The sequence below is a fragment of the Hypanus sabinus genome, chromosome 17 (genome assembly GCF_030144855.1).
Source record: "Hypanus sabinus isolate sHypSab1 chromosome 17, sHypSab1.hap1, whole genome shotgun sequence".
Taxonomy (NCBI): domain Eukaryota; kingdom Metazoa; phylum Chordata; class Chondrichthyes; order Myliobatiformes; family Dasyatidae; genus Hypanus; species Hypanus sabinus.
The window spans coordinates 36,040,298-36,067,405 of record NC_082722.1 but is presented as its reverse complement, the minus strand read 5'-3'; the positions used below and the strand labels follow the sequence as shown (position 1 = coordinate 36,067,405).

The 27,108-nt window shown below is 40.0% G+C and overlaps 1 protein-coding gene across 9 annotated transcripts in view; it reads left to right on the top strand.

The window, feature by feature from the left end:
• The window catches only part of chd9 (chromodomain helicase DNA binding protein 9), a 269,727-nt gene that overhangs the window by 59,291 nt on the left and 183,328 nt on the right, over positions 1-27,108 (top strand). For 7 of the 9 annotated variants that reach the window (XM_059992850.1, XM_059992857.1, XM_059992852.1 and 4 more), the window contains one exon: positions 15,384-17,069. In XM_059992850.1, the coding sequence (XP_059848833.1) occupies positions 15,546-17,069 (1,524 nt within the window). In that variant the 5' untranslated portion in view covers positions 15,384-15,545. The remainder of the gene's footprint in view (positions 1-15,383; positions 17,070-27,108) is intronic. The other 2 variants (XM_059992849.1, XM_059992848.1) reach the window with 1 other exon arrangement.

The window sequence follows — 27,108 nt, the reverse complement described above, 5'->3', positions numbered from 1 at the left end:
GAATAAAAGTCACACCACAAAGGATCCAAGCAATGGCCAGCTTCAGCTTCAAAAGAGAAGTTCTAAGCATTCATGGCAAACCTACACTCAAGTTTGTCATCCACCTGATGATGTTGAAACTTGCCTCAGTACAGGAAAAGCATGCCAAATCCAATCAGGTTCCCTGCCACCCTGCTGGCCTATTCTCAACCATCAGCAAAGTTACAGAAAATGTTGTGACTATACTGTAGAGTGGCACTTACAAGTAATGTGCTTACCACTTCCCAGTTTGTGTTTTGCCAGGACAATTTGGCTTCAGACACCAAACAAGAATCACAGGGCTGAATCTAGTGCTTTAGTCAGAATGACTGCCTTTAACAGCTAGTCAGTATTTGACTGAATGAGACATCAATGAGCCCGTGATGACTGATGTCAAGGTGAGCCAAAGGGAAAAGGCTGTCAGGTTTGGAGTGGTACCTTGTACAAGAGAAGGTGGCTTGAAGTGAATTATCCCAGTTCCAGGATGTGGTGAAAAAAATGTTAGTCTCTTCTGGGCATTTCTGCAAGGTCAGCAGTGAATCAAGTAGGTGACTTTCCAGCACTTTCTGCAGGGAAACTGGGGAAGGGCAATAAATGCCAGTCAATAGTACTCAAATTCTGTAAAATGAATTTCTTCACCGCTGTGCTACTACAGTTAGGGATTTTGAATAGATTTTGTGTAACTGTTATAAGATCTGATGGATGAACCTTGACCTGAAACCTTAATTCTGATTCTTCTTCAACACTTGCTACTTGACACACTGAGTAATTGCATCATTTTCTCTTCATTTTTTAAAAATATATAAGCCTTGAGTTTTGCTTTGGATCTATTGAGTTTTTCAGCTTTCACTGAGAACTAGCAGTGCGGTTTCATCTCTGCAAGCACGTACAAGACTTGTGATGAACTGTACGCATGTGTGAACATGCACACTGAGTCCAGAACTTTAGAGGAAACCAGTGTGAGCAGCACTATATTCTGTGTTTGAACGTGATGGTGGTGGGGTAGCATGTGGTTCACTTGTATGTTATCCAGGATTAACCCTGGACAGTGCTGTGCAAGTGAATGCAGCAAACTGGCATGTTTGATTAACCCTAGGTACTCTAGGCAGGTGTCTTGGCTTCTTAAAAGCTTCAGTAACACTGGTCTTTTTGAAAGTGCTTATGCAATTTGTTTCACCTTGAGACATCGGGTGTAATGAAAGAGTGTGTGTGTGTGTGTGTGTGTGTGTGTGTGTGTGTGTGTGTGTGTGTGTGTGTGTGTGACTGGTTCCGTATAGAAGCATCATTATTAAGTGTATCAAGCTGGACTTATCCCATTTGATGCTTACCAAAAGCTCCAGCACAAGCTCTTTCTTAATATCTCCATGCTCAAGCTTTTTCTGTAAGTCATCCCTACAATCAATATTAAGTGATATTAATAACATGGCAAGAAGAGGCAAAGGAAATCCTACTGGTTGGGGTGGGGGGGGGGAAGAGTAGAAGACTAACATGCTTGGACACGTAAGCAGGAAAAACGTATAGAGTGTAAAGCACGAGCAAAAATTGTAGTTGTATTAGAGGTGGACAATTTAGATGTGTGGGGAAAAATTATGAAGGAAATGGGGAACAAAGGAAGCACACTGAATTGTGGTTACTGCTTGTGCAGAGGGCTCACAGTAATTCTAGTTGTAAAGCACAGTTCACAGGGACTAGTTCAGATTATTTGAGCGTTTAATCATAATCCCTATCCCTTTGCACAATCAGGTCACTATATTTTCCTTGGAGTGTTGGAGCAGTTGAAAGCAAAAGCAAATCTAGAGCTTCCTGTTTTTGGGGGGTGGGTGGGTGGGTGGGGGAAGGAATCTGCATGAAGTTGGATCTTGTGAACCTAGGCTGGTTGATTCACTGCAGTGAGAGTTTCCTGTTTCAGAACACTGCATGAGAGTAAGTCTAGTGAATCAGCATGTGTAGAGCTAGTGATAAAATGGGTTTCAGCTCTACAGACTTATGTTTATCACAAGCGATTAGGAATGGGATTGTTTATTTGATTCAAGTGGGAACAGTCGATACAGTATGTCATGTGTATAAATGGTTCTTTTCCGATGTGTTTTCATAAGAAAACTAAAGCAGTATTTATCTATAATCATGGATTTGCATATGATGAGTTGGTAATTTGAATATATCAATTTTCTGTTGAAATGTACAGAACCAAACCCATCTTTGGAGGGACATCCAATCACAAGCAAGAAAAAAACTGCAGATGCTGGAAATTTGTGCGTGTTGATTGGCTGGGAATGTATTTAACATGAACACGATTTTAGTATTAAACTAGTCAAAAATATGTTTGTTCTTAATATTTTAATTTCAAAGAGAATGGAACACAAGCAATTATTTGAGTGCCCAGGTTTTCCTCCTCCGTCTGTAAAGTCGTAACATCTGCTTACACCCAAGGGGCATTATCTGTCAACTTATGTCAGACCTGAGTTCCATGGAGTCACATAGCAATTCATCAGGTCTAGTGGTGAGTGTCTACAAGTGATTAGGTGTATTAAATCCACTTTTATATTTTGCAATTTTTTAAAAAAATATTACTTTGTTCAGAAACTGGTCATGTATATCCATTTGGGCATATTATATTTTCAAATGCAGAATGTAATTAATATAGAACAATTTGCTTAATTCTCCCCTTCCCTGATTTATTTCTTTGAGGGCAGTTGGCATTTTCCAGTGATTTTAGATTATGTATTTTTGGTACCTTAATTATATATAAAAAAAAACTTTTGGTTCACAACTGGTACATTAACAATATAATGGACTCTATTACTTTGTGCAACGAGGTTTATTAGTTTAAATTCTGTTGGTACAGACAAGAACTACAGGCAATTTGAAGAAAGATCAAGCATTAATGTAAGATTTACAGGTGCAAGAATATTTAATATTTAAATTTAGAATATATGCTAGAGTGAAACTGGGCTTCTCTTTTCCAAAGGAACTTGGGGGTGTTTTACTTAGTGTAATTTTGGAACTTCTTGATTCCTCAGGAAGGAGGAGGAAGAATTCTGTTTCTATTTGCCTTTAATGGAAATTCAACATTATTCATCATCAACCAAATGTTTCTTCAATTTAAGTATGAAGCTTCAGTCCTCACTACTCGACACACAACTGAAAATAGTTTCAAGTTAGACTAGATGACTAGCATGATTTGAATTCGCAATGACATAGTCAATAATTTGTATAGGACCATGACAGATAAATTCCCCTCCCCCAACAGATTTCTGAATGAACAGTGAACTCACTACCTCACTATTTTTAGTTCCGCTCTTTTTTCTCGGTACATACTTAATTAAGTGTTGTATTTACTGGGCAGTTCCACTTTCTCAACCTCAGAACTCCAGGTACAGTGGTATAAACAAGTATCACAAATTGAGGTCTCCCTTGTTTGCAGTGGATGACCCTGACATCTTCTGTGCCTTGTCATGCCTTTTGTTCTTCGCGGAGCGTTGTGGGATCGCCTTCCTAGCTGTTGGATCTCACTGTGGATCTCATCCTCCCAGACTTCATCTGCTAGGACAGGCATATCCCTATGGCAACGGGATATGAGGCCGCAGGCTGGCCTTACCCGGTTTAGCCCGTCTGTCAAAGTAGTGTACCGAGATGTGGCCACTGATGCATGCACGCAGCTACTTGGAGTCACAGGTGAGGACTGAATGTCTGGTGGGGACCAAAGGTGAGTGAGCTGCCCCAGAATGGACATGACAAGATCCTTTACTAGAGGTGCTACCCCTCCCTAGACGCCCCATAACCCAAATACATATACTCATTTAAATTAGTAGATTTTTATATATTGTAATGTACTGGTGTTTTAAAACAGCAAATTCACAACATAGGCTAGTTAAACCTAATTCTGAAATGGAAACTCAGCCTTTGCTTGTAACATTTCATTGCAATTGTTAATGAACAGTGGAAGACAAATCAATAAATTATAAATCTGGTAAATGGTTTCTTCCTCCAATCTTCCCTTCTCCAGTCGGATCATTTTCTGATTTTGTTTTTGTGCAGGAATGTTGTCTGCACTTGAGGATTGGCAGTTTTTATGTCTTTCTGGAGGTGCTACTCTAGAGTCAATATATTCCCTGAGTGAATTATTCCCACTTTCACCCTTGGGTTTATCTGTGCTGAACATCAAAAATAAGTAATGGCAGAGGTGTAAGCTATTTGGCCTCTCACACCTGCTCTGCCTCTCAATAAGGTCATGACTGATCTTTTACTTTGGTGTCACTTTCCTGCATTGAGTTGATAACCTTTAAATCTGTCAAAAGCCTGTTTTAAATATACTTGGCAACTGACTGCCTACAACCACCTCGGGTGGGGAATTCCAGGCATTCACTCTCTTCTCATCTCAGTTGACGTGTCAGCTCCTTATTTTAATTTATTTATCGAGACACAGCGTGGAAAAGGCCCTTTTGGGCCTTCGAGCTGCACCGCACGGCAACCCCTGATTTAACTCTAGCCTACTCACGGCAAAATTTACAGTAACTAATTAACCTACCGGTACATCTTTGGATTGTGGGAGGGAACTGGAGTACCAGGAGAAAACCCATGCATTCCATGGGGAGGAATGCTTACAGATGACACCAGAATTGAACTGTGAACTGCCGCGCTACTGTGGCACCCCGAATCTGGCTTTGATCCCTGATTCTAGAATCTGTAGTCTGAAGAAACATCAACACTACATTGATTCTGCGAAGTTGGTGATTTTATGTTTGTAAATGGCAATGAAATTGCCTCTGCCTTAATTACAGGGAGTATAGGCTGTGTTGTTATCTGACACACCCACCCTGCCAGCACTTAATCTGGTGCAATCCCTCTGTCGTAAGGGTTTCTTTCATTTTGTGGGGAGACCAACTCTGCACACAGCATTTCTGGTGCAGTTTATTATCTAGTTTATTATCACTGACGTATTTGTGAAATTTATTGTTTTTGCAGCGGCAGTATATTGCAATACATAAAATTTATGATGTTACTAAACAATAAACGTGCAAGAATGGAAGGGTGTTCAGGGATCGTTGAGGAATCTGGCAGAGAGGAAGAAATTGTTCCAAGATTGTTGTTTGGATATTCAGGCTCCTCTACTTCCTCCCCAGCCATAGTATTGAGAAGAGGGCATGTCCTGGGTGGTGAGGGTCTTTAATGATGGATGCCTCCTCCTCGAGGCACCACCTCTTGAAAATGTCCTCGGCAGTGGAAAGGGCTGTGCCCGTGCTGGCGCTGGTGGAATTTGCAGCTCTCTGCAACCTCTTTTGTTCTGCACATTGGGAGCTTCATTCTGGGATGTTCTTCATTGTACATCTATAGAAATTTTGCAAGTCTTTGGGACATAGGATAGTGCAGCTTAGCATAATATAGACCCTTCGGCCCACAGTATTGTGCTGACCTTTTAACCTACTTCAAGATCAATCCAACCCTCCTCTCCCATATAGGTCTCTATTTTTCTTTCATCTGTGTGCCCATCTAAGAGTCTGCTAAATATCCAAAACGTATCTGCCCCTATCACCATCCCTGGCAGTTCACTTACCACTCCGTGTATAATTAAAAAATAACTGATCTTCCCTCCCCCATACTTTCCTCCAATCACATTTAAATTATGCCCTTTCATAATAGGCTTTGTGGCCCTAGAAATAAGTGCTGTCTTTCCGATCTATCTATGCCTCTTATCATCTTGTACACCTCTGTCAAGTCACCTCTCATCATTCTGCACTCCAAAGGGAAATAACCTAGCTCACTCAAACTTTTACTGATAATACATGCTCTCTAATCCAGGTAACATTCTGGTAAATCTCCCCTGCACCCTCTCTAAAGCTTCCATATCCTTCCTATAATGAAATGCAATTACATTATTCCAAGTGTGGTCTAAACAGAGTCTTACAAGGATGTAACTTTACTTTGTGACTCTTTAGCTCAGTCCCCTGACTAATGAAAGTCAACACTCCATATGTCTTATTAACTTGTAAGCAACTTTGGAGGATCTATGGATGTAGACCCCTTTGTTCATAAAAACTGCTAAAAATCTTGCCATTAACCTTGTAGCCTGCCTTCACATTTGGCCATTTCAGATCGATCTCCATCTCCAGTTTCTCAGCTCACCTCTGCATCCAATCAGTGTCCCATTGTAACCGCAGGCAACCTTCTACACTTAGCACAACGCTACCAACTTTCATGTCATCGGCATCTAACTAAGCTACCCTTCCATCTCCTATCAGACTATGGTTCTCCACATGCATGTAAGTACTGTTTGTAAGAATCCTCACCAATAATTTAAGACTCACAGGTCTATAATTCCCAGGATTAGCCCTTTTTACTTTCTTGAATTAAGAAGTGCCGTTTGCTAGTCTCCAATCTTCTGTTACCACTCCTGTGGCCAATGAGGATGCAAAGATCATTACCAAAGGCACTGTACTCTGTTCCTTCACTTCCTGTAGTAACTTGTGATGCATCCTGTCTGGTCCCGGGGAATTATCTATCCTAATGAATTTTTGTTTCAGCACATTCTCTTTCTTAACCTTGAGATGTTCCAGCATATTAGTCTGTTCTAGGGCTGTTGTCACATTTGTCAAGGTCCCTCTCACCGGAGAATATCGAAGCAAAGTATTCACTAAGGACCTCCCCTAGCTCCTCTGACACCAGCACGTTTCCTTGTAGATCTCTGTTTGGTGCTACCCTTATTCTCGTCATCCTCCTGTTCTTCACAAGTGTGTATAACACCTTGGGATTTTCCTTAATTCCACTCATCAAGGCTTCTCATGTCCCCTCTAGCTCTCCTAAGTCCCTTAAGCTCCTTCCTGATTATCTTATAGCTCTCAAAAGCCCTGCCTGATCCATGCTTCCTAAACTCTGTATGCTTGCTTCTTCCTCTTGACTAGATCTTCCACTTCTCTTATTAACCAATGGTTACTTCTCCCTACAATCCTTTCTCTGCCTCAGTGGGATAAAATTATCCAGAACTGCATGCAAGTGCCCCTTAAACAACCTCCACATTTCCATTGTACATTTCCCTGAGAACATCCGTTCCCAATTTATACTCCCAAGTTTCTGCTTAATAGTATTATAATTTGCCCTCTTCCAATTAAATACTTTACCATACTGTCTGCTCCTGTCCAATTCAAGGCAATGGTAAAGGTGAGGGAGTAGTGGTCACTGTCTCTGAAATGCTCACCAACTAAGAGATCTGTTACCTAGCCAGATCCATTGCCAAGTACTAGATCCAGTATGGCACTCCCCTAGTTGGCCATATATTGTGTCAGGAATCCTTCCTGTACACACCTAGCAATAAGGTGTGCGTCTCTTTTACCTTTCCTTCTGAGCCTCAGAGCCAGACTCAGTGCCCGAGACTGATTGTTGTGGTTTTCCTCTGGAAATACCAAACCTCATCAAACTTCTAGTGAAGTAGAAATGCTCATAAGCCGCCTTCATGATTGTGTCAATGTGTTGGGCTCAGGAGCTTGAAACTGCACACCCTTTTCACAGCTGACCTCCTGTCTGTCTCCTTGCCACCATCTGAGATTCTGCCAACAACCATGCTGCTGGTAGAAAATTTACTGATGGCATTTGATCTGTCAGTCATGTTTGTAGGGAGAGTAGAGCAGTGGTCCTTATACAATTGGACCCTACATAATTGGAGTGAGCTTTTCTTTTATTGTACTCAAATACTCTCACAGTAAGTATCAACTTATCATTTACCTTCCCAGTTGCTTGCTGTACTCAAATATTATCTCCCTGATTCACCAGAATTGATTTTATTTGTCACTGATTGCTCTGGAGAGGGTACAGAGGAAATTCACCAGAATGCTGTCTGGGATGTGCCTTGCAGTTGTGCGGAGACACACTTGTGTTCCTTGGAGGAACCTTGGGAATCACCAGCAAATTTTCTCTGCACCCTCTCTGGAGAGTGGAAAACTATAGGGCACAGGTTTGGGTAAGGGGAGGGTAAGATATTCAGAGGGCATCAGAAGAGAATCAGAGGGGATAAAAATTATGTATCTTTTTCCGGTCATAGTGGTTGGAATCTAGGATGCAGTGAGTAGGTGGCGGAGGCACGATAATTGGCTATCTGCATGACTATTGAAATTCCTAAGCTTAGAAGTCTATAGGCCAAGGTCTTGTAAATGTGAATGTGTTCTTGATGGTTAGCATGGACCTGAGGAGATGAAGGGCCTGTTTCTAATATTATAGCTCTGATTCTACATTGGCTAGTTAAAATATGCCAAGTGTTAAGAGCATGGTTGCGGTGGCTACCAATGAAGTTGAAGTCATTAAAATTTCAAGTTCATGAAATTTTCTTTTTAAAATTGATGTGAGTTGAAGTGATGGCAGGCAGTCAGATTATCATAAGTAGTCTACTATTATACTTGAGAAGGAAAACTTGGCATGTCATATTTATAACTGCATTGCTTCACCAAGTAGAGTACCTGTGAATTCCTCTTTTTTAATTTAATTTTTATTTGGACAAGATATTCACAAGTATTACACAAACTTTTTTTACACATAAAACCTTTTCCATTTTTTTGTATATGTATAAATCTATATATATTTATACATTCACAAATACACACTGAGATGATATTAAAAGAAAAATAATTAGGCACTTAAATAAATATTTATGTGCAATTGTAATTCCGCACTATCAAACTAAATAATAATAATAGTCATTAAAAAAACAGTAATAATAGTGGTTGAATAATAATTTCTATGTATCTCTTCTCGTCCATTTCTTTCTTGTCCAAAATAATGTGTGTAACTCTATAAAACTTCCATCGTAGGTGTTTGTATCTTAACACGTTCATGTTTGCTCCTACCCATAAACATACTTACCCAATTCCTGTGTACTTGTTTACTGCATTTTAACAATTTTTCCTAAATCTTTTTCTTTACTTGTGTTGATTCCACGTTTTCCAGAAATAAAGCAGTGAACATTCGAACCTTATGTTAACACTATTACTATGTTGATGAGGAAAGCAGTATGAACCATTAGGAGAGTCATCTAAAGTCTGCTCGCATTGGGGTTATAAATTCAATCCATTTATTCCAAATTTGATAATTTTTTTCTTTTTGAATTCACAGGGAGTAAGTCATCTTTTTCATTTTAAATATTTCCAAAATAATTTCATGCCAGTCTTCTAAAGTAGGTGATACTGGATTTAGTCACTTTCTGGTAATTGATTTCTTACTTGCCACTAAAAGGGCCTGCAGCAACTTTCTATCTTTCTTCTGTTCTGAAAACAATACACGCCCCAAATGAATTCCTCTTTCTGATTCTGAGAGGAATCTCAGAGCATGGAGAGATGGCCTGAAGAACACGGAAGCTTGAATGGGCAGCAACTGCCAGCCTGGCAAAGAACATTCACACCTTGTGAAAGATTAATAACAAAAAATGCCCAATTTATCCCCATTCTGGGACTGGTAATTAATTACCTCATTTTAACCCAGGAAGCAATTCCATTATTTGTGCATGTACCCTGTTCACTCATTTTCTGATCTATCCAGAATTTCTATTCATTGGGAAGCACACAACTGACTGCATTTCGTAACATCTTCAGCTTTCCCTGCACAGCAGCAGAGAAGCTGTTTACGTCAGCAGAGTGGAACATTTCCAATTCTGACATGTGAAACGTTGGCTGTGGTTCTTGTGTGTGAATGCAGGTCTGCTGTGGGGATAAGGGAGCCGGTATTAGTCGTGCAAATTCCAGGAGCTTGCTCAGGCGCCAGTCTCCCAGAATCCAAACTAAAGCAGCAGTGATATAAGAGTGACTTTGTGATTCCTGAACCAGATGAAATTCAAAAACTCACTTGAATCTGCAGCCACACATAATGAAAATAAAGGCTTTTGAATTTAGTTGTAAACAGGCAGGCTGTTTGCTTCCAAGTGTTAGTAACTCGGGCTCCACCTGAAGTCTGCTCCATGAATGAATCTGATCCTATTGGACAATACAGTAAACGCCTAGTAGAGTGGTTTGCAGTTTGTTGGAACAGACTAACTTGGTGTGCCCACTTGTCAGACTTGTTGCTGCTCCTAATTCAAACATAAAATGTTCTTGTCCATCACCCTGCTGGAAGATGTTAATTCAGAGCAGGATGTTAGGTGAAGAATGTATTTTTCTTCCTGATGCAAAACCTTTAATATATGTAAAACTAAAAAGGAGGGTGATTTTGAATCGGTTAATTAAGGTACAGTAGGGGAAACTAAGACAGGGTTAAGGGTGAGAAAATAGTTAGAAAAGAGAGGTAAGATTTTAATCTTGACATTTTCTTGATGTGTTTACTAGTCAATTACAGAGGTTACCACAGGGATCTTGCTGAGAACTCTTGATAACCTGGTGTTCATAAATCACAAATAGACAAAAACAGTGTGCGGGAGAGGATCACAGAATAGCTATGACTGGAGAGCAAGCAGGTGCAGGAGAAGTGTTCATCATCAACCTCGCTGTCTCAGTGAGTGACTTGAGTCTGCTCAGCTCAACCCAACTTCCAGTTGTTTAGGTAAGGTGGGGTGTGGTGTACCTGTGGTCCCACAGTCACCAGCAAATCCATGCTATCGATCCCACCAGTCTTCCAAACACTCGTCCAAGGGTTGTATATGAGTTTGGCTTTTGTAATTCAGGGAGGACCCGCATGTTTATGAAAATCACAGAAAATTTTAACTTGGATGTTGCAGTTTTTTGTAAAATATTGATTAGTATTACAGGATATTACATACTTACATCAAACTTGAGGCCAATTTGTACATTGGCCCTTTCTTTTCAAAATCTGGCAAATTTATTGAAGTTACTACAAACCATACACAGTATATGGTGGCAGTTTTGTAGCTCAATGGTAATTGCAAATTTGATCAGTTTTTTAAAATTATTTAAGTATAATTAATTGAAATTCATGACGATATTGCACGTGATTTACACCTCTGAGTGAAATTACCTCTCTTTGTTTCGTTTAGTGGTAGTTTATTTTTAACTGTTTATCAGGATGGAAGATTGAAGAAAATGAGACAGCACTGGAAATGCTTGTGTAATTAGTAGATGCTATTTGTGTATTTCTTGACTAATTTTTTTATTTTACCCCCAATGCACATATATTTTCTGAGGAAATATGAACTGGAATTTAAACAAAAACTAATGCAAAAAGGTGTTTAAAGGTATCTTAAACCTTTCTGCTTGTTTCATGGTCCTAAATCCTATAAGTTCCATAGATGTTTATGGATCCTTGCTAAGAAGTTGAGAATTCTGTGGAGTGGAAAATTGCAGTGGTGGAGCAATCTAACATGTGGAACCAGGATCTTTGGTTTTGATAGTGGATGCACACAGCCAGGACAAGGTCAGGGTTGAGGTTACAACATGATAAGCCCATAGAAGCCAATTTAACTAACTTGGATTTTCTGATCTCCTGTCCTTTTTTCTGAATGTTAGCATATCATCAGGTGTTCAAATTGAAGAAAATTTTTGATCGGTACATGGATGGGAGGGGTATGGAGGGCTGTGCTCCAAGTGCAGGCCGATGGGACGAGGCAGAATAACAGGTTGGCATAGACTAAGTGGACCAAAGGGCTTGTTTCTGCGCTATGGTGCTGTAGGATGACACTGTCTCTTGTAAGTATGTCTGTTGGTCAGTCAGGAGTAGAGATAGGAAATGGCTTTGTTCTGTAGATAACATGGTGATACTAGCTCCTATGCTCTCTGGCAATTATGCAGAATATGTGCTGGAGTACTAACTTGTACATTGCAGTTTTATGCTGAGTAAAGGCAGGAAGTAAACTTTCCACTGATTGGCTGCTGTACCTCTGACAGTGACATATTAAACCAGGGGCAGTGATTTGTTGACAATCACTATTACTCATGATTGTCTTGATGGTAGTTGCAAATTGTATAATTTGGCTTCATTTCTGAAATGTCTTTAGAAATGGTACCTCTCTATAGTATTTACTGCATTATTTATAATAGGCAGACCCAGTGAGCTTGAGGGAATTTATTTGTACAATTGAACTTGAACTGTTTGGTTAATGTTGGGTGCTGTTCTGCATCCAACGAAGTTAAGAGTTGAAATGAACATCATCTAGTAATACTGAAGTGTATCCAACTTGAAGATTGGAATCTGATTTTTCAAGGAGAAATCTCATTGTTCAGGTAGATCTCCGTCAGCTTAGTGCTCGACAAAGTAACCTGTGCGGCCAATATAAGGTTATGTCTGCATTAGACTTGGTGCAGAATTTCCTTGAGAGAGTACTGAGATCGTGATCCAAGGTACCATCTGGAATGGAATGAGACTTGTATGCTTCTTGTCCAATTTTTATTCTGGTTTACTTTCGTGCAAATATTCTCAGGCTTCCATAGATTCTAATTTCCTTTTATCAAGCCTTCCCCCATCATATAACAGATGTTATGATACATACTGCTCAAACAGATTCACTTGTGTTTCTAAATAATTCATAATTCCTGTTTATTTATTGTCCAGCAGACCTTTATTATTACTATGGCTCTTAGAAGAGGAGCATACATCAATTTTGTAAATACATCCTGAGAAGTTCTGTTAAAGATTCTGTACGTTGGAGGATTGTCCATTAGCTTGAATTTCCCTGGGCCTGCTAATGGATATAACCCAGCATTGAACATTTGAAGGACCTTTCATCTGAAATATCAGCATGTTTTCTCTTGCCACAGATGCTGTCTAACTTGTTGAGTATTTCAAGCATTTCTGTTTTTATTCTGTTATCTGTATTGGTTTAACATGAAAGTCAAAGTACATTTATTATCAAAGCATATATGCAATACACAACTCTGAGATTCATCTTCTCTCACAGACAGCCACAGAACCAAGATGAACCATGGGACCTGTTTAAACAAAAATTACGTCAACCCCATCCCCCCCCCCACATAAAGAAACAAATTGCACAAATGGTAACAAAAAAATGAGTGAAAACACAGAATGTAAAACACAAAATCAAAAGGCATATTCAGTTCGTTATCTGCAGGCCACCCTGATTCAAAGTTGCCCAAAGTAGCAACAAAAATGGGAGAGACTAAAAGCTCATCATATGTGAGTTAAGAGTCCACAATCCACAGACCGCGTTGATTAAACCTTGCTCTGGCACCATCGAGGGAGGGCAGGGAGAGAAAACGCAAGGACCTTCACTTGGTTACAGGGAGGGAGAGTAAGTCCGTCACAGGCAGTCACTCTCCTGTGGCAGCAGCAAGCAAGAGGCCTGTAAATGGTGCTGAACACTCGCCCTCCACACCCGCCTCGATGATTTCACTCTTCCTCGGCGCTTTGATTGCCAGGAGTTGGAGTCGATCATGGGTCTCCTGGCCTTTTGCTCACAGCCACGTGGAATTGTCTCGGAGACAGCAAAGTTAATATTATTTAATATTAAAGTTTCGGTTTTAATATTAAATAATATTAACATTTTAACCTTAACTGTTCCCAATTTAAGCCTTAGTTACATGTTACATCTATACAAGCACCGTTTATACAGCACAAATTTATATTTTATTCAAGCTGCTCTGACAAAGCAGTTCCCCTCTACTGCCCGTGTACACATCGGCAAATCAGACAGATTGTCAGGTAATGTTTAGGCTTTTCAGGAAGATCATGTCTGGGTACTGAGAAAAATATAGTCAAAGTAGCCTAGAGAAGTTCCAAATAGCACTTTTTTGCCCTTTTTGTATCTATCTTGTTTACAAAAGTGTTTGTGCTTTTTTTTTTAAGCATAAAATGTGACAGCATCTGTGTACTGAGATATGCAAGGTACTAACATTAACAATGAGAACCACTCTTGAAAGATGATGTGGTCTTGTTGCACTGGGGAGGACTGGGTTCAAAGGGATCAGGTTTTAGGCCAGAGAAGTTCAGCATATTAAGTGAGCCAGCATGCAATATGCTCAAATATCCAGCTGTATGAAAAATAGATTGTACTTTCTGTGGATGAAGTGCCTATTTTCAGCAATTCTGGGAACTGGAAAGTAAGTTCAGATTTGAGTGCACTTCTCCCCATGTGTTCATTTTGGTTGAGAGAATCGAGTCCATCATTTATTTTAACACTGGAGCATGGTGATCCTCAGGGAAAAAATTCCTTGAGTTTTATTTTCACCTGTTGTTTTCCAATTTCAGACACTCCCCCTCCCCAAAAAAATTGTCTGTTTTATTACTGACACTTAAGTCATAAATAACTTTCCCACCTTCCCACCTTCCCACCTCCCAGCATGTTTGATGCTCTTAGATCCCTTTGCTATTACATCTCTCACACCAAGCAATTTAGGCTGTCTCAATAGTTATTTATTTCCTGTGGTGCAAACATTGAAGGAAAATTTATATTGAGTTACTGGTTAGACAACTGGATGATGAAGAGTGCTCTTAAAGCTACACTGTCTTTCAGGAAGAAGCATGGTGCCTTCCTTCATTATCACGGTGGGTTTCAATCATTAGTGCTTGTAAATCTGCAGACATTGAAAGACAACAACAGTGGATCTGTCTGCCATGGATGGTACTTTTGCCAGATCTCCCAGTGTCAAGTTTCCACTGACTCAATGTACACTTTGTACAAATGCAGAGCAAATAACAAAAAAGAATTTGAAATGCGGACAACCTTATTTGACTACTCGTAAAGAATGCATACTAATGTTAGAGTTTGGATTTTTTAAAGCTGGGATTGATGTCCAGAGTGGTAACCTATTTTTCTGTTGTGCATCCACAGTGATTTTGTTTCATTTAAAAATAACATTTATGTGGGCAAGTTAGATTTATTTTAAAGATTTTACAAATGTTATCTCTTACATAATTTGCACTCACCCATATCATTAAGTTACACTGCATTTAAGTATTTGTGTTGTCTTGATTTCAGGTCAAGGGAATGATTGTATAGATCTGTTGCAAACTTTGAATACTATTACCCTGTGTTATCCTAATATATATGGGCAAATCTTGTACCTTATAAGTCAGCAAGTGCATAAAAAGAAAATGTAGTAAAACTCTGGTCTGACATCATCTGTGGAGAAACAGATTGCCCTAAATATTAACTCACTGCCCTGACGTAGCCTAGACTGCTAAGTAATTCCAGTTTTTTCTGTTTCTATTTTAGATATCCAGTATTTTATGTTTGTGAGTACACCTCTGCTGGCCTGTACAGGTTCTTGACTGTGTGGGATGGGAATGGATGCATTGAAATGGGACTGTAGTATGTGAACTCACCTACCTGTTTTGGGTCATGAAGACTGCATTGACTTATCCTTTCTTCCACGCCATGTTAGTTAAGCTGATAGAGAGTATTTTGTGTGTGATATTGCCTATGTTCTCATGCAATATAAAATAAGTAAATGCATTATTTAATTTATATTTTCTTTACTTTTAAGGAACTTTCTGTGTGTTGCATTACAGAGATGTCTGCTTGACTTAAGTGGATAGAAAGTGACATGGAATGGATTAGTTGTTGAACAGTTTAAGTCTCAGTACCCGCTGCAGTGAGCACGTTTGGAACAAAGTGTTGAATACTGCTGAGCAGTAAATGCAACAAGATGACTGACCCCATCATGGACTTCTTGGATGATGCCAATTTGTTTGGTGGAGGACTGGACGGATTGACAGACGATGGATTTTCACAACCTGGACCAGTTTCGTTGGTTGATGAACTAAACCTAAGTGCAGATTTTGAACCTTTGCAAGTTGAGCCATTGCATCATGTACCAGAGACACAGACACCAGACAAAGTTAACTTCGAACAATTACAGACATTTGATTCATTGAAACTTCATCACGTGAACCAGCCATTTAATCTAGTGGGTAGCGGTAATGAGACTAGTGTATTGTCTCCACATTCCCAATATCATTGTTCGCCCGATCATCAAAATCAGACAAATGGGCTCTTTCCTTCTGCCCATAGTGAGAATAGTGCACAGTCGTTTGTCGATGGAAGTCCAATGTGGGGTCACCAAAGCCCTATTTCAAATCAAAATGGATCGCCATTCCATACCTTGCAAGGACATTCACAGTCCATGCAGCAGATGACGCCGTTTTTAACGCACCATGATTTTGCTTTGCCTCAGTCGAACCAACAACAGCAGCAAGCTGAGTCAATGCAGCCCCAGCAGACTCTTAACCATTTCACTACAGGACAGAAAACTCTAAATCAAGGCAATCAGTTCATGGGGGTCCATGGGTCGCCTTCATCTCACATGACTCGCATTGGCCAACCAACTACTACAGTTAGCTCATCCACTCAGCACCCTGCCGCAGTGCAGCAGTTCAGCCAGCCGGCCGCCACTGTGAATCCCGTACATCCTATTCGATTCACCGGTAGTGCCAGCCATGGTGGTGTACATCACAACGTCAGCTACTCAAGCTCTTCACGAGAAATGACTACTTGTTCTGTCAACAACTCAAGCCAGTTTACCCCTCAGTATTCCTATCCTAATAACAACCTGGCTAATGGCAACAACTTGCCATCTACTACAATACTTTCAACTCATCAACCATCGCAGGGCATGACGTGCTTCCCAGGGAGTGCCACAGTGCCAGCAGGGACCAACCAAGAACCAGTACATCATATACTCAGTCCCAACAGTCCTGCTAAACAAAAGATTTTATCGCCTATGCATTCTGTAAACACTCAGGGAAATTTCAGTCCTTCAAGTATGTCCTCTGTTCAAACTGATGTGCCAATAACAACCAGCTCAGTGTCTAAAATGAGAATTTCTAATGCATCAACTCAAAGGAAACCAACGGGCATTTCACCGTTACAGGGAAATCCACTTCCACAGTGTCAGTCGCATCCCTTGACTAGGATGGATACTGAGGATGTTTTTCAGGACCAGTTGTTGACGTCTTTTGGGAACTCCGGTCTGCACCAGAGAGATTCACCTCCTGTTCCAAGGCCAACCGTTCCCCAACAGGTCCAGCAACATCTAAACATGCAACAGGACATGGTTATCCAGCATCAAATGCATCAAGAAACATCTGCCGCCAGTCACATCCCTTCTCAACACTGGCATCCATCGATAACCAGCCAGCATCGGCCGGCAGAAGGACCTGTACAGCTGCAGGTTTGTACTTGAACTTCTGACTTTGCGCTAGATTTTGCAACTACTTTCAGCTGAGGTTATAATTGTGTTACATTTGAAATGTTAATAAAGAGCAACTTTAAAAATATGTTTTTAGGAATAAAAGTACAAGTGTTGCTGGAGTGGAGTTTATCCTACTTCATTACTTTAAGACATCAATTGGTTTTTGCATGGTTAGGTTTTAAGAGTTTTGTCCCCAAAATTACTGGAAATGTGAATTGGTTGATAGCAACAAAGGCATTGGGCCCTCTGGGGAGTAGTGGGAAAATATATATCACCTTAACCAATGAGATTAATGGACTGAGAAACAAACACAGGAGGTGAAAAGAATGTGAAAGAGAGCAGATGAAATCGGTGGCAAGTTAAAAACAGACGGAGAAACGCGAGGTACAAAAATGCTAAGGTAAAAGAGGGAATAGAAAAAAATCACCTTAAATTGTGGAAAAATTGAAAATCTGAAACAAAAAATTACAATATACAGTTCCCACTTTTTGGGCGAAAGCCTATTTGGTACCTATTAACAATTATCACCTTGTTTAAAGGGTACTTGTACTATAAATAGACCTGACTTTCCATGGCTTGTGTAATGGGCAATTAATTCACAAATGTAGCAACATCAGGAACTCACAGGAAGGTTAAGGGCAAGATGTTTTAGCAAAGCTAACTCTGGCACATTGGCTAGCAACTTGAGGTTCCTTGTAATTCCCGGGTTATCTTTTTGCTTGAGGATGTTTTTCGATTTGCCTAAATAGTGCTTAAATATGACTATTTGTAGGTGTGGAAATGTAAAATAAGTGGGGAGTTTTGTTGTTGTAATACAATCTCCACATTCAGAAATGGTACATTTTCGTTATTGGGGTGTTCAATTAAATGAAGGTTAGTGTGCTACAATTGTGATATACTTAATGTTATTTTTGAAGAACTATGAACTTCTGGTTTATTCTGGAGAACAATTAATTAAGGCATTGAAAACCTGAAATAATGAATTTCCAATCTTATAAACCATGAATGAAAACTGGGAGTACTTTGATGTTTCTTAAAATTGGTGGTCAGTCAGTGATTGTTTAGGAGCTGTACTTGCAGATTGCAGCTTATGGTCTTGCAGAGGTGCTTCACATTCATTCTGTATGTCATGATTATATTGCATCTAGTTTTCTGCAAAGAAGCAATTTCCAGATTGGTTCTTCTGGCATAATTTTCTCACTAGCATGTGGTTGACATATAGGTAAGGCCTGATTTAAATTGTGGGATGAGCTTTAAAAATTGTGGCCAAGTTGCAGGCGAGACAGTTCAAGTTTGATTGTCATTCAACCATAATTGAAAACCGATGAATACAGCCAAACAAAACAGCATAACTCCAGGCCAAGGTGCAAAAGACAATACTAACAGGCATACATAACACACGCACACACACATGCACTCACGCACTGACTGACTGTCCGTCCCTGAGTCCATGAATGTTGCAGCAGTCTGCAGTTGATCACAGTACAGCTTGTCTTCTGCTGAGTGAACACAGGGGGCAGCACCAAGTTCAACATGGACACGTGCCATACCCCCTCCGGCACTGGTGAAGCGCCTGACTCTGATGCTTTCCCACTGTGTGGCGACACCATGCTGAGGCCTAGTCCTCACTACAACCAAGGCCATGCAGCTTCCCCGCTGTCCGCCCATAAACCAATGAATTAGACTTCAGAATCAGGTTTACTATCACCAGCATATGCGGTGAAATTTATTAACTTAACGGCAGCAGGACAATGCAATACATGATAGTATAGAAATAAATGACTAAATCAATTGCAGGAAATGTATATATTAAAAATATCAATTAAAAATAGTGTAAAAACAGAAATAATATTAAAAAAAAGTGACTTGCAGCATCCCAACCACCAAGGGTATTACGATCATAAAAAAAAGCTACTAAGACGCACCTCCTTCGCACGCCACTTCCCTGTTGCATGCAGCATCACAGTCTGCACCAAGTCCAGCTCCTTCACTTTCTCTGCCAGCAAGCAACTGGGTGATGAGGTAGATTTGCAGTACTTTTAAGTCCTTAATGTCCAACAGGGTCTTGTGATTGTAAATATAAAAATAATACATTTTTAAAAAGCCAATACACCTATAGAAGCCACTGCAATCACCTTACCGGAAGACTAAACTATATAACAGAGTTACTTCCTATTGTGTTAATTTGTATAAATCAGCCAAGCAGGAGACCAGTGTGCTAGTAGAAAGTGTTCAGACCTTCCAAAATAATGGGTACAGCTTTTGCAGAAAATGATATTTTGGGATCTACAATTTACACAATGGAAGTAGGGCACCACGGTTTGGAAAAATTATTGGAACCAAGTTCAGAACATTAAATTTGAACTAATTAATTCTCAGCTTTGGCTTGGATAACAGAAGAAATTTTCCACCTATAGTTTTTGGTACGTTTAACTCAATGCATGCCAAGGCTGCTGACAGTAGCATTTATCATTCGTCCTATTAAGATTCTCTCCACATTTAATCCAGGAATCATGTTTCAGCCAACCGGATAAGGACTATCAGTTTCCTTCTCTGCAGTCCTCAATGAACCAGAAAGACATTTTTTTTTAGTGATAATCCAGTGGTTTTGTTGCTACCATTTCTGAGTTATTTTTTAAATTTGCGCATTAGTGAATTACTTTAAAAGACCCCAGCTGCTATAGTGGGATTCAAACTTGCATATCCACATCACTGGTCCAGAACTCTGGCTGCTGATCCATAAGGCTCCAGTACACATTTGTAGCTCAACATTGCAAATTGACACCACTTTTAATATTTAACCTATCAATAAATGTGAATGGATTCCAGATAATTGTGGTTCTGCCCATGTACACAAATTTTGAAGTCATCATTTAAATTTATTTGGAACTTTATCTGTATAGAAGAGAAACTCCACCTACTTTTTGTCAGCAATGTGTTTTCATGTTAGTTTGGAAGGATCTGTCTCCATACTGTTATTTTTTCTACTTTCATCTCAGGTCATGTTTGACCTTTCTAAACAGTAAAATAACAAGTACGTGTGTTTTTTTTTTGGTGCACACATATTAACCAAAATTTCAGTTACTTTATTCTTCATATTATCTACAGCACAGTAGTGTAATGGTTAGCACAATGCTTTGCAGTATCAGCAACCCAGGTTTAATTCCAGCTGCTGTCTTTAGGGAGTTTGTACATTCTCCCTGTGACCGCATGCTCCGGTTTCCTCCCACAGTCTAAAGTTTTACCGGTTAGTAGGTTAATTGATCATTGTAAATTGTCTTCGAGATTTGTCTTGGATTAAATTAGGGGTTGCTAGGCGGTACTGTCATCCTTCACACATGAGTACAAGAACAAACTATGCAGTCGATAAACAGAAGCATGTCTCAGCAAGTTTGAGATTCCAGCAGTCTGCTGATATTAAAAAAAATGTTCACTTATTTAAGAAAAAGCATCGTGGGGGAAGAAGGGGAAGTTGCAACTGTTGAGTAATATTTCTAATGGGAGCTTTCTGGTTAAGTATAGGATACTGTTGTAATGTTGCGTGAGAAGAAAATAAAAATTCCTTTGTTGGGACAAAAAGCAGTCAAAGTTCATACATACAATCTCTCATCCTCTGTCTCTCATTCTCTCTCTCTCTAATTCTCTCATTCTCTCTCTCTCTCTCTCTCTCTCTCTCTCTCTCTCTCTCTCTTTCTCACACATACACACACACACACCCCATTACTTTTAATAATAATGTGCCCTTAAAAGCTTCTCAGATAAGCAAAAGTTGATTGTAATAGTAATTGACTGTATTATAGAGGTTTTGTTCTTTGGTGGCCAGATGTATGGAAAGGAACAATGGCTGAAACCTGTGCACAGATCACAGTGGAGCACCACCTGCTGGAAGATAGATGTGACCATGTCGGGCTCAGCTTTGATGACAGATTGCCAGGAAAAGGCCCAGCAGGGAATTGTTGCCTTATGAAGCACGAGAGGAAATTGATGATGGAGGCACATGAACAAACAAAACTGCTGAATATGTGCTACCCTTGAACTGTACTGCACATGTAACCCAGCTGGAATGAAGATATCTATTGTGATTGGCAAGACATGACAATGTCACGGTGGTTCTTGGCACCTCAAAGCTAAACTGATCGGCAATTTTACTAGTACAAAATCATATGGCACTGTTTAAAACTTGTTTGATAATATGTGTCAATTTAACCCTGCTCAATGTCCAGAGTTTCCTATCAAATAAGTTACATAAGTGGTAGTGGTTGAATTCTAATCAAATCACAAACTGTTTGACAGCCTTTAAGCAACAGCATTTAACTCGAATACTGATGCACCAGAATCCACTGGAACATACTATTTAGTCGTTTAATTCAAGGAAGCTAAACAGCTGAAGGTATTTGACAAAGTTGTTCATGAAGGATATCAATAAGATTGAAAGAGTGCAGAGAAAATTTACAAGGATGTTGCTGGGATTGGAGGACCTGAGTTATAGAGAAAGGTTAGATAGAATGAGGGGAGATTTGATCGAGGTATACAAAATTATAGCAGGCTTTTTCCACTGATATTGGGGTGGGGGGATTGGAACTAGGGTTAAGGGTGAAAGATGAAATGTTTAAGGGGGCATTACTTCTCTCAGAGGGTTGTGGGATTGTGGACAAGTTGCCAGTAAAAGTGGTGGATGTAGGTTTGATTTCATAGGATAAGTACATGGATGGAAAGCCTATGGTCCAGGTGCAGATCAATGGGACTAGGCAGATTAATGGTTCAGTATGGACTAAATGGGCCAAAGGGCCTATTTCAGTGCTGTATTGTTCTATGACTCCTTATAAAGCTTCTGGCTATGGCCCAAGTTTATAATTCTGCCAGCCAGGTAAATGAATGGGTTTTAGTTTCAGTGTAGAGAGAAGCAGCTGGGTGACACTCTCCTGTTATTTAATCTAAAGAGCTAGAATATTGATGTGCAGAATGAAATTTACCATCATATTAATACTGTGTGTGTGTGCATGCATATACGTATGTGCGTGTTTATAAAAGGATAATTACAATTATTAACATAATGTTTCTCAGTTGAACTTTTCCTACCAATTTACTGATGTAAAACATGGGCACGTGTGCATGCATGCACGCACACAAGCACACACACTCTTAAGTATATATCATGCTGTCAGATGGCATCCAATAATCAACTACCAAGACATGCAGAGGTTGGAATATTCAGTACCACTCTTCCACACTGTCCCCTTCGGTCTTTCATCCACTGCTCTCTTCACTACTGTTCCACAACCTGTACCGTCATTACCTTCACAGGAGTATAACACAGAAATAAACGTACCAGCTATTTTTGTGTAGGTACGTATGTGATGGAAGACCACTCTAAACTTCAAAATAAATCAGAGTACTGAGAGCACTGATTGAGAGACATGAGCAATGCCATTTAACAACACCTTACATGTCCCGATCAACTTAAGAGACAGCAATAAAATAAATTAATTAGACTGGTAATAACTTAATTAGACTTAAATACCTATAAAAATGTTAATGCTTGGTCTCTCTGCTTCATGTCAATAATATTGTCTGACTCAGGCTTTTACTTCTTCACTAATGATGTAAATGGAGATGAGGTTTGATCCAGATGGATCACCAGAAGATCACGATAACTCCTGCTCAGTGTGGTCAGATTATGGTAGTGTTTGTTAGAATCTAATATTTATAGCTTCATACCAAGAAATCCAAGATTATTTAAACAGTCTTTGACTTGGTGACATTGAGGAAGAGGTTATTTGCCAGGCACCAGGCCTCGAGCTCTTCCACCTCCTCTCTGTGTGGGGCCTTCTCATTGTTGTTGGTGATGAGCCCCACCACTATCGCATCATCAGCGAACTTGTCAATGTGAATCCTCAGGTGTTTAGCTGTGTAGTGTAAGGTCAGTTGGTTAGGAAGCCCAGGTGTTTTTGTAGACCAAGGAGCAGGAGTTTGTTCACCAATAGTGCTGAATACTAAACTGAAATCCGGAGGCAGCATTCTGACACAAGTGTCCTTGTTTTCTAGGTGTGTCAGGTGTGCTATGGCATCAGTTGTAGAGTGGTAAGCATATTGGTGGTTATCCAGTGAAAATGAAAAATACAGATTAGAAAAAAAATACGTAAGTTGTTCAAGTGCTTCCAACAAATGTCAAGAGTATTTTTCTAATCTGATGTCAGTTCTGAAAGTTTGTGACTTGGAAACCAGTTCCCAGTTGCTGAAATGTTTGCTTAATCATATTTGTCATGAGGTGAGAGTATTTGACCCTTTGGCTAAAATAGAAGTACTTTGGTTTTAAGCTGTAAGTTTTGCTTAGCTCATTTTTAACTGTTCAGGTACTTTTAATATGTTTGCCATTCTCTGCATCCTGAAGTCTTGTATTATTTTTAATGTCCATCAAGAGAAAGAGTTAAAAGTTTGATTTGAGGTTTTAAAGTCCCATACTTACACTCCCCTAGCTGCTTGGCTGTGTGGTCTACCTCTCAACCTCACCATTGGTTGCTTTGCAATATGTTGCCTGGATCTAAAGATCTGGAACTTGTTCTCTGAACTTCTCTCCTACCTTGCTTCCTGTTGTAATATTTTCTTTTAATGCTCTGGTATTAACATTCTCTCACAGAGTTGGCATGAAAGTCTCTAAAGTAGAGCCCTGGGTAAATGTGTCAAGCTCTAATTATATTCCTGGCATGGCAGCCTCTGGTCTATACTATGGAGAAACTCCTGACCCCTAAACAATTTTATTTAACTGCTCAGCAAACCATGAAATTATTTACTATTTAGCTAAATACTGTACAGAATCAAAACTTGAAAGGCTGAGATAGAACGGATGTGGAGAAGATGTTTCCTATAATATGGGAGTCTAGGACCAGTGGGCACAGCCTCACAGAAGAGGGACATCCATTTAGAAGAGAGATAAGGAGGAATTCCTTTAGCCTGAGGGTAGCAAATCTGCGGAATTTGTTGCCACGGACAGCTGTGGAGGCCAAGTCAGTGAGTATATTTAAAGCTGCGGTTGTTAGGTTCCTGATTAGTCTGTGCATCAAAGGTTACAGAGTGAAGGCAACAAAATGACGTTGTGAGGGATAATAAATCAGCCATGATGGAATGGCAGAGCAGATTTGATGAGCAAAATGCCCTGATTCTGCTATGTCTACTGTCTTAAATCACATCAAAACTTTATATAAGTCCAATGGTGTGCAAGAATTCAAAATGACAACATTGTTTGTGTTTACTGTATCATTGTCCCTGTCCTTTAATCCTAAATTATCTAGAGTAATTATGTAGTAATTATTTCCCAAAGTGATTAGTAGTAACAGTCAGTATACACCTGGGATGGAGAAATCCTTCTCTGCTAATTTAATTAAATTAGTTGGGGAAGTAACCTGAATAATGGATGATTCTGTTAATGTTGTATATCTTGAATGCCGCCATATACAGTATAAAGCTGTATCCCAAGTGTGTATGTTAATGTCCATGAACAGAGACAGGTGTTCTTTTGTTGAGGGGGTCCTTACCACTGTGGTCATTTTCAACCTTTCACTGCTATGGTCGAAAAGGCAACAATTATACCTGTGCCTTGGAAGAATAGTATGAGCTGTCTTAATGACTATTGTCCAGTAGCATAGAAACATAGAAAATAGGTGCAGGAGTAGGCCATTCGGCCCTTCGAGCCTGCACCGCCATTCAGTATGATCATGGCTGATCATCCAACTCAGAACCCTGTACCTGCTTTCTCTCCATACCCCCTGATCCCTTTAGCCACAAGGGCCATATCTAACTTCCTCTTAAATATAGCCAATGAACCGGCCTCAACTGTTTCCTGTGGCAGAGAATTCCACAGATTTACCACTCTCTGTGTGAAGAAGTTTTTCCTCATCTCGGTCCTAAAAGGCTTCCCCTTTATCCTTAAACTGTGACCCCTCGTTCTGGACTTCCCCAACGTCGGAAAAAATCTTCCTGCATCTATCCTGTCCAATCCCTTTAGAATTTTATACTTTTCAATAAGATCCCCCCTCAATTTTCTAAATTCTAGTGAGTATAAGCCTAGTCAATCCAGTCTATAGCACTCACTTTGTTCTATACACCCTATAGCACTCACATATATGGTGATGAAATGCTTTGAGAAGTTGGTCATGGCTAGAATCAACTACTGCAGTTTACATATCACCACAATAGATCTACTACTATGGCAGATGCTATTTCGATAGCTGATCGATAAGCTACAGAACTTTGGCCTCTACCTCCCTCTGCAATTGGATCTTCACATTCCTAACCAGAGGACCATAATCTGTGCAGCTTGATGATAATATCTCTTCTTTGCTGACGATCAACACTGGCACACTTCAGGGATGTGAACTTCAGTGCTCTACTCCCTCTATACCCACGACCGTGTGGCTAGGTATAGCTCAAATGCCATCTTTAAATTTGTAGATGATACAGTCATTGTTAGTAGAATATCAGATGGAGATGAGAGGGTGTGCAGGAGCAAGGTGTACCAGCTGGTTGAGTGGTGTCACAGCAGTAACCTTGCACTTAATGTCAGTAAGATGAAAGAGCTGATTGTGGACTTTAGGAAGGCTAAGACAAGAGAACATGAGCCAATCCTCATAGAGGGATCACAAGTAGAGAGAGGGAGCAATTTCAAGTTCCTGAGTGTCAAGATCTCTGAAGACCTAACCTGGTCCCAACATACCGATGCAGCTATAAAGAAGGCAAGACCGTGGCGGTATTTCATTAGGAGCTTTTCACCTAAAACATTCAGACTTCTACAGATGTAATATGGAGGGCATTCTGAAAGTCTGCAATGCTGTCTAGGGGGGTGGCTATTGCACAGGATTGAAAGAAGCTACAAAAAGTTGTGTAAATCTCAGTTCGGCTAGGGGAAGACAGCCCTCAGCCCAGCCAAACTTAAGAAATCTTGTTTGGGTGGATTCTGTACGATGTGTCCCTGTGACAAATCAGTAGCATGAAATAACAAACGGTACACAATATACAATTAAATGATTGAGCTTTATAACTCTTAATTTGACTATATGGTTAGTAAAGAAACAAAAAAAAGAAAAGGGCCTATTCTCATGAAACAGTCTAATGTGCAACGTTGGAGCTCATGGTTCTGTTAATTTGTTCCCCATCGACCTCCTCCGAGTGTAGCCGATCCTTGGACCCTCACTCCAAGTCCACTCTGTCCAGCGGTCTACCAACTCTCTCCAATTGCATCTTCTCTCTGCTCTCAGACCCACAAGAAAGAACAACATCCCGCTCATTGGCTAGTGCACATTCCAAAGCCCCCATTATCTCTAGTCATAACCCAAACTTTGCTGCTACAACGAAACCGTTATCTTAGCAGTGAAACATTACAGCGAGGCCATTACATTAGCAGTGAAACCTTACAGCACATTACAGTTGTTAAGTTAGTCAGCTCTAGTGTGGCTGCCAGCCTCCATAGTATCCAAGACATCTTCAAGGAGCGGAGCCTTCAGAGAGTGGCTTCCATCATTAAGGATGCCCACCACCCAGGACATGCCCTCTTCACACTGTTACTGTCAGGAAGGAGGTACAGAAGCCTTCTAAGGTACACACTTAGCGATTCAGGAACAGCTTCTTTCCCTCTGCTACACAATTCCTAAATGGACATTGAACCCATGAACTCCACCTCACTTTTGGTGCTATTTTTAACCTAGCTATTTAATATACATATTCTTACTATAATTGATTTACTTATTTTTTTCTTTCTATGTTGTTATGTATTGCATTGTGCTGCTGCTAAGTTAACAAATTTCACGGCACATGCCGGTGATGATAATTCTGATTAATGACCTTGGTCTGTCAAGCCTATTTGAAGTTTATGTTCAATGAGAATCCCATGTTAAAAGAAATCATGCAGAAGAAACCTCTGCTTCAGAACTTGGAATGTCAAATCCGTCATAAACAGCTCTACTTATCATCTTCAGCACCTTAGAAACCTATAGAACAGGATTTTCTTTCTCTATCACAAGGGTCT